Here is a 12,517-nt window from a genome sequence, read left to right on the forward strand (position 1 = left end):
CTGCTGATGATGATCATTTTGTATGAGTGAAAGCTCCAGAACAGCACTACAAACCGAAGTCGCACTTGTGGCCGTGAATGCTTCGTAGCTTCTAGGTGAGCTTTGTTCAACACCCCGGATGTTATAGGTACTTATCCAGCCATGAGCAGTAACAGCAATGTGGTTTCAAAATCTACTTTCTGAGAAAAAAAAAAAAGAGTTTCATTTCAGTTTTAAGAGAATAAATGATGGGGCCCACAGTCTCTCTTGCCCTTGCTTGGTCTGCCACTGCATTGCCAGGTTTAAAAGTGTGTGGGGAGATGAGTTTTACACCAACACAGTGACTAGCGCAACGTGTCCTTGGCAGTAGAAACTTGTCCTGTAGAGACAAAGGTTGAAGAATGCACGAAATGGTCCTTTGGCTCAACATTTTTGACCAGTCATGTGTGGAAGTGAACACACGGTGAAGGTCACAGTCTGTCCACAATTTGTACCGCATCACTTGACTGCCAACAATACGTGAGAATTACCACGGGGCATCTAGCAACGTTAGTGATTCCTAACTCCCCCTCCCCCACCTAAGATCACACAATCACCGCTGCTCCTTGCTTCCTCCTCCTCCTCCTCCTCCTCCTCCTCCCGTTGTCACTCACTGCTGGGAATACACGCGTTTCATTCACCGGCCTGGTCTCGCTCCGACAAGACAAAAAAAAAAAAAACACCCCATAACACAGCAGTAAGTATCGCTAACGCTGTCCGACAGCCGGGGTTTCAGTTCCGGGGATTCGTGGCGGAGCTCTGTTATGTGACATTTGAAGGAAATCAATGGGTGTTCAGTGGTTAACGGGCAGCCGGGACTCGGCTTGCGTTAGCCGAGGCTAGCAAACGGCTAGCTGAACTGGGGAGAGGGGGGGGGGTGTGGGACAGCATGCTAGCGCTAGCGCTAGCGCTGCCAAAAGCGGGCAGTCACGCCGGGCAGGCACCGGCTTCAGTGGCCGCGGCCGTGACATTTTACAAAAGCGTCAAAAATGAAAGACGAATGCTTCAGTGTCCGATTTTAAAACAGCCGTGATTATTCCGGTGTCCCGTGAAGCGCTGACCACCTAGTGGTAGCATTTCATCTAAGCTAGGACCCGCTTCGAGATGAAGAAAGACGGCTAATGTTAAGGTTAGCAGGGCGCACCTTCTGATGATGACAGCTCCGGTGAGGCTCTGAACTTCCTTTTGACAGTGCAGCTAATCACACGACGAGCTTTTTCTTCATGTCATTACACATGTGTGGCCTTTCAATGAAAGTGTTACGTTGTTTTTACGCGCAAGGTCCTTAAAACAAGACTCGTAATCTCAGTGAACCAGTTCCTTTTTCTTTTCTTTTTTTTTCTTCCAGTGTACCGGCAGGTTTCGAAAAGTCTCAGAGAGTAGTGATTTCATTTTCCTTTTTAAAAGTATTAAAGTCCTAAATCTAATGTAAAAAGGTCTCAAATATTTGTATATCCTGCTCTAGGCAGTACTGGTACTTTTATAGGGTGTTGCACCTTGAGCAAAAACTGGCTGGGAGATCTCCAATTCTATAGTTCCAGACCTCAGAGTTTTATTTTAAATTCACATGTGGACCTTAAATAAGTAGGATATTGTTCAGTTGGTCAATTCTTTCTTACGTCCATTATTCCATCCATGTTTTACTGCTTTTTTCAGGTCCAGGTTGTGTTTAATGAATAATTAATGATAGTATTTGCAGTATTGTTATATAGAACTGGGAAGGAGTGACAAAATGTGATATTCAATGATATCCAATTCTATGTGTATTAAAAAGTCTTGAGTTTATCTTGGTGAACCCTGCAGAAACCCTGTTTTTTTGCAGATTTGGGTAGGAGGGTGGCTTATGGCGGTTAAGAGGCGGTCTGTGTGATATTAAAAGCTAGTAATATAAACAACTGAGTTGGGGAAAAAAAGAGGCTGTCAATCAAGTGGTAAATCGAGGGTCTGCCATGCGTCCTCCGCCTGGCGTCAGTGGGATTGAACATAGTAAATGGCCTCCGATCGCATCAGCCAGCAGTGTTCAGTTATACTCCGTTTACACCAAACAGGAGATAAAAGTGTTGTCACTTTGCATTGGTTAGTCATGGTGTCATTTCCCCAGTTCATGACATTTTAGGGGTACTCTTTGATCAGCACCACGGAAAATGCTGGCGATATTCAGTATTTTCTTACTGTTAATTCGATGGAAAAAAAAAAACAGCAATGAATTGACCTGACTAACAAGTACTGTGTGCGCATATCCAAAGCCTGTTATACGTTGCTCATTCTTCTGTGCCATAGAGCTCCATCGGTGAGCCACGACACGCTCCTTCATTACCATGACCACACAGACACACTGTAGTTTATTTTGAGTTGATCCCACATACGCTGCCCTGCCGCCAGAAATACTCACTAGTGCGCCAAATCTCTGGCTAAAAACAGCACCTAACAAATGCACTGTCAACATATGTTTAAGTAATGATAACTAAAAAGTACAGTGACAAGCTGTTCTAGGAAATTATTTAGTCTTTTTTTTTTTTTTTTAATAAGAATGAATATGGTTGTTAAGTCACTAAACTGGCTGTCAGTAGAGCTGCCCCCCAGAAGGGTGCACCCTAAAAGCTCCTATAAAGCACATCCTTTCCTCCACAAATCGTTGTCCTCTCTGACCTGGAAATTCATGGTCATGATTTCATAAACCTGCTGTCCTAGTAGTGTAGAGTAGCCACAGCGATCCAGCCTGCCAAGGAATTTTTGGATGGAAATTTTTTTTAAAATGTGGCAAAAGTAATCCAGAACGTAATTGCATGTGCACTTGCCAGCGTGGCTCAAAGTCGGCATTTAAGAGTGCCTTTTTTTTTTTTTTTTTCCTTTCCAGAGTTGGAACATCACTACCAATTTGCTTGATAGGCTCTTTGGACTGAGGAGTTTTCACGGGGCTGCTTTAACAGCAAATGTTCATTTTTGTTGATAGAGAGAAAAATAAGCAGTCCCCAGATCTTTCCATTTTAGCTGAGGAATAAAACAGATGAAGGGGGGAAAGGGAGGCTTTGGGACGCATCCAAGTTGTTGCTTGATGTTCCTTCATATGAAAGCCTTAGATTTTAGCAAGTAAAACCATTTTTCATATTCATCATCACACCAGACAAAAGGGTGGGTGGGGCATGTTAGGTTTGTAAGAAGGCTGACTTTCATACTGAGGAATTGTTTTAGAGAAATCTTTAACATGTAGCTTCTTTCCTCTCATCTTGCGTTCAGAATTTGACAAGTGAGTATTCCTTAAAACCTCGACATGTACCTTTTGAGTCCTGTGTTACTTTTTTTTTTTTTAACACAGTTGTATCCCCTGTATTGGTTTGATTGTTTTGCAAGGTGGTGATTGTTTGATTTCTTTTTCAATGGCTTGCGTTTAACTGGATAAAAAGAACCTGTTGAGTATTTGACTTTGATACTAGTTTTAGCTCAGCAATTTTACCAAGGAAGGTGAGTTAAGAAGGGGGGGGGGTGTATATGAATGTGTGTGTGTGTGTAATATATATATATATATATATATATATATATATATATATATATATATATATATATATATATATATATATATATATAAATTTTTATTTTTATTTTTTAATTTTTAAATTTTTTTGAAAATAAACATTAAATAGGAAATGACTTCCCAAAACAGTGTTCAAATTTTTTTCAGTGGTGTATTAGTTTTGGATCAATATTACTAACGTTCACATGATGAAACGGTATGGGAATGCATTTCCTGTATTGCAACACTACTGTCACGTCATAAAAACTGCATGGCTTGCGCTTTGTGATTTGTTTACATAGAAAAGCTCAGTATCTACTGATTCGAGTAGTTTGCATGCATGCGCATGTCAGTGCCTTTCAGTGATGCATCAATATCAGGTTGTTAATTTTTTATTTTTTTTTTTTTTTATAAATTTAATAATTTGCCTCAGACTCATTGCACCTATTTTCTTTCTTTGCATGCTTTTTCTGTCATTGTGTCAAGATTGATTGACTCTTCGGACTAATTTTTGGCTGGACTGCAACAGCAGGGCCAGCCCTATAAACACGAATGTCTGTTGCTGACCGAGTGATGAAGTTACACCTTTGGGGGGCCGGCCAATTGTTGGAGTTTTCCCATTAGCCCTTGCTCTTTCAAAATGAATTGGTACAAATAGTTTCTATTACATCATCAGGGCGGCATTTAAAGGCAGTGTTGCCAATTTGGTGCCTTTGTCGCTAGATATGCCTACTTTGCAGACCCCTTTAGCGACTCTTTTTCACATCTAGCGACTTTTTGGACAAACCTTAGCTACTTTCCATTGCAAAGAGTCGCCAGTGTTGCCCCGTGAGCGAGAGGTCGGGCTTTCCAACCGCAGGCACACCTCTCTATCAGTCTCATTCATTCGACGCATGGCAACTAACATAGAGATGAAGGAGCTTCTAGCTTTCTCCCTGACTGATCATTTTACAAGTAAATAGGGCTGAAATCACAGCACAGATGTTGTCTTTAACTTACGTGTGGGGTGATTTTTGTCAGACGACGTCGCGGTTATAGAATCAGGATTTTATTGGTCTTAGTGGTCTTAATGGCCCCCGTTTCAGTCAGTATTTCATATTGTTCCGTTGTCTGACAACAGAAACAGAAAAACATGTAAATGAGAACAGATTTATTGGGAATTTGGCTGAATTAAAGTACTGTATATGTGAGCACAGAGAGTTTGTTAGTTTATGTTGTAAAGCCATTGATAATACTGTGCCTGCAGAGTATGTTGTGAATAACCAAGGCAACAAAGGTCTCTTGGTTATCAAAACGTTAAGGATTTTACTCTCCTGTAAATGCATGTTATCGAAATGTAATACTGAAACCGAGCAGATACTGCTAACTTCATTGCTATAACCAAACATCCACTTAATATACTCTTGATATATTAAGCAGATTAAGCATAATAACAATGAGAAAGCTTGAATGGTCCTTTTTTTTTTTTTTTTTTCTAAAAACAAAAAAAAAGGAAGATAAATATTTCTTGTCTGGCTAAATTTGTTTAAACAATTCAGATTAAAAATGTACTTGCAGACAATCAGTGTCCAAGTTCTACAAACATGTCTTTATAAGCAATGTTGGGTTTTACAAGCAGTTATTTCTAAATTGTTTGTTCTGGCAACCAGTAGCAGGAAAAAATGCAACTTGGGACTGGCATTTTACACTTTTGGCTTCATTTAGACAATCTCCAACTGGCATTTAGATTAAAAACCATGAAGGCTAATGTAAGACTAATTCAAGGTCTGCTGTGTATGACTTTCTGGGTGACACTGACTCTTGACAAATAAGTAGATTCCATACACTATTTAGTTCAGCTGCATGGATTTCTTCTATTTTTCTGCATGCCTTTCGTGTTTCTCTTGGGACTGATTTGTAGACTCTATTTTGTATCATATGTACAATAGATCAATCCCTTTTTGTCTCTAAACCTTCCTGCGTCTCTCTAAATAACCCAAAAGCCTGTACCTGTTGTTCTCTTTTTTTTTTCTTTCTTTTTTTTTCTTCTTCTTTTTTTTTTTTTTTTACCTGCAACGGATCAAAGATGATGTCTAAGAAGATTCCCCAATGCTCTGCAGCGGATCAGTCGGAGCATGATCAGCCTCCTAACCATTGTCAGGTGGACCTGTCTGTGAACGCAGCGCTGGGGTGTAGGAACAAGACTGAATCAGGTCAGAGAAACGGAGAGACGGCGTCGTCCTCCCCAGAGAGTGGCAGCTTGAATGGAGATGGAAAGCGCAGTGGGAAAAGCCGCCGCCGCAAGAAACGCTCCTCTAATCCTGAGAGCCGCCCTGAAGAGAAGGTCAATGGTACTACCAAGACCGAAGAGAAGCCAGACAAAAAGGCCACCAAGCCATCTGACCCCCGTGCTGGTCTGATTGGCCTGCAGTCCGAGTGTGCTAATGTGTGGTTTGAACGCAGCATCTACGAGCGAGCCGAGAGCCTCTACCAGTGCTGGTTGGCGAGCTCTTCCAATGGGACCACCCAGCCAAAGCGGTCACCTCCGGCCCCAGGGAAACACTCAAACTCTCCATCCGCTGTGGCTCCATCTCTCTCAGGACTGGCTTGCCACCATGGGGACCAGGTGGCATGTCATCATGTTGTAGAGGCAGTGTGGGTGAACAAGAAAACCTTTGACCAAGCAGAACGCCGCTTCGTTGAAGAATCCATGCAGCTGTCCATTCCAAACTCCCTGGACCTCCCACCCCCACCTAACCGCTCCATCGCACCCAGAACACCTGATGAAGGATATCAGTCTCTAGCTCCGACTCCTGCAAGTCCTGTCATCCAGCAGGCAGGTGTCACACCCACCAATCAACAATCCATTAACGGCCTGCCTCGCATCCCAGTGGAGTTGCTTAGAGATGTGTGGCTGGAGAAACCACTGTACGACCGTGCTGAAGCAGCTTATTATCAGAATCTATACGGCAACAATTCCTCCAAGCGGTCCAGCTGCACCTCCACATCCAGAAGTAGCGACCATCCTCAAAGCCTTGTAGAAGAGGAGGAAGAAGAGGAGGATGAGGAGGTGGTGGTGGAGGAAAAACAGGTGGTCCAGCCGGGTAAAGCAGAACTCTTTCATGCTCTGCACCCAATCCAAGAAGAGGATGAGCCAGCTGAGGCCCACGAGAAGCAAGACGTTTCGGGGGCAGGAGTTTGCTACTTCCTTCACCCAGACAGCGAACGCGTGTGGCTGGACAAGTGGCGGTACGATGCAGCAGAGAGCCGTTTCCATGGTTACAGTGGCCATAAAGCCGTGGTGGTGGTGAAGAAGGGTCAGAGGCCAGAAGCAGATGTCTCATCAGTTGCCTCGACCGCCCCACTGAGGGACAAGTATGAGCAAACTGGGAGAGTGGAGCTGCTCCAGATGTTTCAGTTCATCTTTCATTGTTTTTCTCTTTCTGCCATCATGTGTTTCCCTTTTTTTTGAATGTGTGAGGGGTTTTTTTTTTTTCGTTTTTTTTTTAAATTTGTTACTGCTTTTTCATCTTGTTTTATTTTCATTTGTCTTGGTTCATCCATTTTTTTATTACTTGTTTTCGAATTTTTTGAATGACTGTATGAACCATTGTTCCGTTTGCCAACTTTAAGTTTTCTTTTGTATAGTTGTGTTGGGGTGTTGGGGTGGTCTGTTTGTTGGGAGTGTAGATAAAATAATATATATAATAAGCATTTTACACATAAAAATGTAAGATTTTACAGCTAATAAATGTAACATTGTGAATATAGATCACGTCAGGTGATTTCAAGTATAAATTCTGTAATTAGTAGTAGTAATATAGATTTTTCCTTTCTTTTTCCCTGACCTCCTGTGTCCTGTTCATACATCCCTCTCTTGTCCTTCCTCACTCTCTCCTCTTTAGCACCATGAGCGCAGTCGACTTTCTGGCCCAGGAGAAGATCTGGTTCGACAAAACTCGCTATGATGAGGCAGAGAGACGCTTTTATGAGCGCATGAACGGCCCCTCACAGCCAACACAGGTACCCACATTAGCTCACAGCTTGAGTTTATCTTTTGTTTTAAATTGCCACTCCTCCCATCTGAAGTACTGCAGGGCAATATACTGTATTGATTTTTGGATATGAGGGAAATGTGTACTGAACCAAGTTCCGCTGCGTATGTTTTCTAAGTGTACCAACAGTATTCTCCAAAAACATCAAATCAGAATGATTTACTGCATATTGACATAAAAAATTCTGGGATGTTTTACCAAGGGATTACCTGGTATGTTTTTAGGTACAAAAAGATTGATGTTGAATTTGTCAGCCTTGGTGATGTCCATGGGTTCCAGACTTCAGGCAGTCATTGAGTGCAAAGGATTTTCATCCAAACCGTAAAAATGATCCTTATATTTATGACCTTGGTTTCTCCAATTACTTTTGAGCCTCTAAAAAAAATTAGGGACTATGTATGAAAATGGCTTTAATTCCAACACGGTTAATGCGATATTTTTGTTAAACCCCCTTGAATTGAAAGCTGAATGTCTACACTTCAACCACAGCTTGATGGCTTCGTTTCAAATCCATCGTAGTGGCACGCAGAGGCAAAAGTACGAAAATTGTGTCACAGTCCAAATGCTTATGGACCTAACTGTAAATACTGAAACTGAGTAATGGATGAATTGACATTGACTTCTGTTCATTTTCTTTAAGGATGTTGGAGCCAACACCATTCTGCAAGACATTGCACGGGCACGGGAAAACATCCAGAAATCTCTTGCAGGAGTAAGTATAAATTTATGTTTTGTCTCTGAGCTGTAGTTATGGGCAATATCTGCCTCTCATCTAAAGTTTTCCACTCACACTCTATTGAGTGCAGTCTGAATACATAGACCCCATTTTATGTACGGAACTAATAAAAGTCCAAAATAATGCAAAGCTGCTAAGATAGAATTGATTACAATTTCGTTAGATTGTCTTCCATTCAGTTATTGTGATGGTCGTGTAGACACTGCTGTACTGGGAAGAAGAATTGTAGCCCATAACCACTGAAACGCCTGTTACATATGTTAATTTGAATCTGGGAGTCAGAACCTGTTCATCTCTGCCGTCTGTAGAAGTTTATTATTAATATAATGGGTCAAACCATTCCTCACCTTCAAGGCCACGTGCAAATGTTACACGTTATAAGCATATTAGCGATTACACACTGTAAACACTACGACTGCAAAAATTTGTCAAACTTTATTTGTTTTCTCATCACCAAGTTGTGGTCCTTACTTAGAGGGAGGTCTTGATTCCTGCTAGGTTGTGAAGTTTCACCGGGTGGCCTGCACAGTACGTGTTGGTGCTACATGTCATCTTGACATTCTTGACGTGAAACCAGGTCCTTTTTCGTTTTTTACTACTTTGACCTTTCATGGTTGGATGAAGAGCAGATAAGAGATGTTGTGTAGTTGACGTTAACACTCAGAATACCTGTGGTACATGGAACTTGTAATCTGTAAACTCTTAGATATGCTTGACAGAACTGATCTTGTTTTATTCCAACAATTGCTGTGTTATTTCCTTGTTCCTGATAGGTTACAATATTGCATTGTTTTTCATGCAAATTTTTCCAGATTAAAGTAGAGGCTGTCTGTTCAGCTCAAGCCGTACAACCCGTCCTGCTTGGAGACACATAAATGTGATGTAGTGCGAGAGTAGACATCTGGTTTTAGTCTGATCTTTTTCCAATACCCCCCCCAGCTCGACGTTGTTCCTTTCGTTGCTCTGTTTGCGTTATGTTCTACACTCCTGAGCAGCACTCCTTCAGCATGTACTTCATTCAGTTCTGTTCATCTTCCCTCCCTTATCCTGGATTTTTCCTCTTTGAAATCCCCTCCTCCTCCTCCTCCCCCCACCAGCTGAAGACTACACTGTGTAAGAGGGGGTCTGGTCAACCTTCCATGAGCCAACACTCCCAGCTTGTAAGTGCCACCGAGCCTTGTGTGTCACCGGAAGCACCTCTGCTGCCAACTGCTTTGTCAGTGGACCTCGCTGACATCAACGCTCGAGTTTGAGTTCGATAACATTTTTGTGTGGAGTGTTGCAGACCAAGTAGCTGCTTGTCACCCTTGTATTTCTGTCAGGGTCCATCTACAGCTCCTGTATTTCTGCTGCCACTGTCTGGTTGTACAGACTGTGCTGCTGAGATGGACACTGGCTGTGTGCTGCGTGATCACATATGGGGTCTGTGTAACAGTCCTGGGTTTGACAATGGCACTAATTTTCTGGTTTGTCCACGAGATGTCGCCCTCACTGAACTCCTCTTCCTCTCTTTGTGTCTTTATTACGCAGAGCACCAGCAGCACCAGCGCAGCTGATCAAGGAGAACTCGTCTCTCGCATCAAGAGCCTGGAGCTGGAGAACCAGAGCCTACACAAAGGTAGGGTTGTTTGTCAACTTTGATCAGATATGAATGCATTTTGCTTTCTCTGCCTATGGATGCTAAAGTAGCCTTCACGCAGGTATTGGGTGGATATTATTAGATCTGCTACGAGAAATTTGTAATCATCAAATATAGTGATGACACGACTGAAAATAGCTATTTGCCAAACACAAATGCCAAACTTTTGTGGATTCCAGCCTCTCCAATATGATATGAATTATATGTTATCAATTTATTCAATTGTTGTTCAGACAAAATAAGCTAATTAGTGGATTCACTGAAAAGTAATGGAAATATTTGTTGCATAATTACTTGAAGCCCTAATTAATTAATTTTTTAGCAGGGCCCAAACTGATGTCTAAACTTATTTTATACGACCAGCGGCTTAAGAGCCAAAGAGATTTATTTTAAAATGATATGAAATAGAGAAAAGTAAGAATCCTTCCATATTTGAGAAGCTTTAACTGGGAAATATATTTGGTTATTTTACTTGAAAATGACTTCCAGGATTAGTAAGTGATCAAAATTACCATTTAACTTTCAGTAAATCCATTAGGCTAATCAAATCAGTGTCAGTGTTTATGATGTACCAGCCTCAAGCTCCTGCTGGTGGGATTTTGTTTCATTGCTGTGTCTCCTACTCCTGAGAAGATTCGATTTTATATATGTAATTTTTGATTCATTTCCATATCAGTTTTTTTTTATTTTTTTATACAAGACTCATTGACTCTGGTCCTGTTTCTTCAGTGGTGGATGACTTAAGGGCAGCACTTTCAAAACTGGAATGTCGGGTAGCGGTTCTGGAGAAATCTCCTGTGGCTGTGACCCCAGCTCCCGCTCCCTCAGTCCCCTACACAAACGTGAGTTTCTGCAGAATGTTTTGATCAGTTCAATAATCATTTGCTTCAGTTTTATTGTAGCAGCAGCAGAAAGTCACCACAGAGCCCCGTGCGAGTAACCAAGATTTCTCCTCTCAGGGTACTACCGTCCAGAAGACCAGCGCCCCTGTTAAACAGGATGACGACGACGACGATGATGATATTGACCTGTTCGGCAGTGATGAAGACGAAGAGGCAGAGAAACTGAAAGAGCAGAGATTGAAAGAGTACGCGGAGAAGAAGGCCAAGAAGCCCACTATCATCGCCAAGTCCTCGATCTTATTGGATGTCAAACCTGTAAGTTGGATTTACTCAGAATTCAATGTTGATGTCTCTCACAGGAGCCTAAAACTGGAAAAAACAAAAAAGGCACAGTGAAATCTTTTCAACTGACTGACACACTGTCCCTTTTCAATCTGGTCTTTTATCACCGTCCCCCTCCTGGCACTTTTCAGTGGGATGATGAAACAGACATGGTGAAGCTGGAGGAGTGCGTGCGCTCAGTACAGACTGACGGCCTGTTATGGGGCACCTCCAAGCTGGTTCCTGTGGGTTACGGCATCAAGAAGCTCCAGATCGCATGTGTGGTGGAGGATGACAAGGTGGGAACGGACTTGCTGGAGGAGGAGATTACCAAGTTTGAAGACTATGTAAGTATTGTATAATAGCCTTACTTCTACAGTGTTTCCACTGCGACCTTGTTTACTGAAGATTTAAGTAGAAGCACAAGAATCCGAGTGTAAATGTGATATATTGAGTTGTCTGAACGTACATCACAGGCAGCTGTAATGGTAAGGCAGCTATTTCAAAAAACTGAGCGACATCACAACTTGTCAATTGATTCTGAGGCTGGAATGATTTTATTTTAAGCCTCAAATTGGACAAATTTATGCTTTAATTCTGTTGACTACAATTACTTCTCCTCGCTGTGACCACTGTACATGATGCAGTTAACATTCTCATAGACTTAAAACTCTCAAACTCAAAGGGTGTTTGTGAAGTTGTTTTTTTATTAAGGCTTATATTAAATGACACATACCAAAACAAACAAATAACCAGACAGGTAAACTAAAGCCAGTTGCCAGTTTAAAGGTACACCTAGCTGAAACCTCTGCAGTTCAATACAACAGTTCATTAGTAAATTATACCTTTTTATAGATGTTATAATAAGTTTTTGTCGAGTTTTTTCAGGTTTGTGGTTCAGTATAGGAACACCTCAATATAATGCAATACAATGTAACAACACCACAAACAGCCTCCAAAATGACCACATGGTGTAATCCACATCTCCCTAAAACAGTTTCAACCAATAATGAACATTTGAAAAACCCTCGGGAAGGTGGGATTTATCACAGGACTGTTGGACTGGACTGCATTAGATTATCATTAGTTAAGTGTACCTATTAAACTGTACATGTCAGTGAATCAGGCACATTGGTGTTGAAAATGATGGTGGTGCATACAACAACTTCACAGTTTTGCAAGAGAAATAATTATTTCACTGTATACGCACTATACATTTGTAGGTGTGATATTGTTACAGTTGTAATCTTAATTCCACAGTAAACTCATCTAAGTCTCACCTTTTTGCTCCGTTTCAGGTCCAGAGTGTCGACGTAGCAGCTTTCAACAAGATCTGATCCCAGCATGTCTCTCTCTCTCTCTCTCTGTCCTTCATCACGCCTTGTATCTCTGCTGATTATGTCAACGGTTAACAAC

At 41.6% G+C, this 12,517-nt stretch overlaps 1 protein-coding gene across 3 annotated transcripts; it reads left to right on the forward strand.

Moving 5' to 3' along the window:
- The first annotated feature begins 580 nt into the window (after positions 1-580).
- Positions 581-12,516, forward strand: eef1db (eukaryotic translation elongation factor 1 delta b (guanine nucleotide exchange protein)). 3 transcript variants are annotated; one of them, XM_040128308.1, is made up of 9 exons: positions 581-715; positions 7,414-7,531; positions 8,204-8,275; positions 9,397-9,459; positions 9,830-9,917; positions 10,668-10,780; positions 10,898-11,095; positions 11,254-11,448; positions 12,400-12,516. In XM_040128308.1, exons 2-9 carry the CDS (start codon positions 7,418-7,420, stop codon positions 12,436-12,438), a joined length of 882 nt encoding a protein of 293 aa, XP_039984242.1. In that variant the 5' UTR covers positions 581-715; positions 7,414-7,417; the 3' UTR covers positions 12,439-12,516. The 3 variants fall into 3 exon arrangements, with proteins under 3 accessions (XP_039984242.1, XP_039984240.1, XP_039984241.1); XM_040128306.1 differs by lacking the exon at positions 9,397-9,459 and having other exon boundaries at positions 582-715; XM_040128307.1 differs by lacking the exons at positions 581-715; positions 9,397-9,459 and adding an exon at positions 1,015-1,183.
- The last annotated feature ends 1 nt before the right edge of the window (position 12,517 follows it).

This window comes from Xiphias gladius, chromosome 6 (assembly GCF_016859285.1).
Source record: "Xiphias gladius isolate SHS-SW01 ecotype Sanya breed wild chromosome 6, ASM1685928v1, whole genome shotgun sequence".
In the NCBI taxonomy this organism is placed as follows: domain Eukaryota; kingdom Metazoa; phylum Chordata; class Actinopteri; order Istiophoriformes; family Xiphiidae; genus Xiphias; species Xiphias gladius.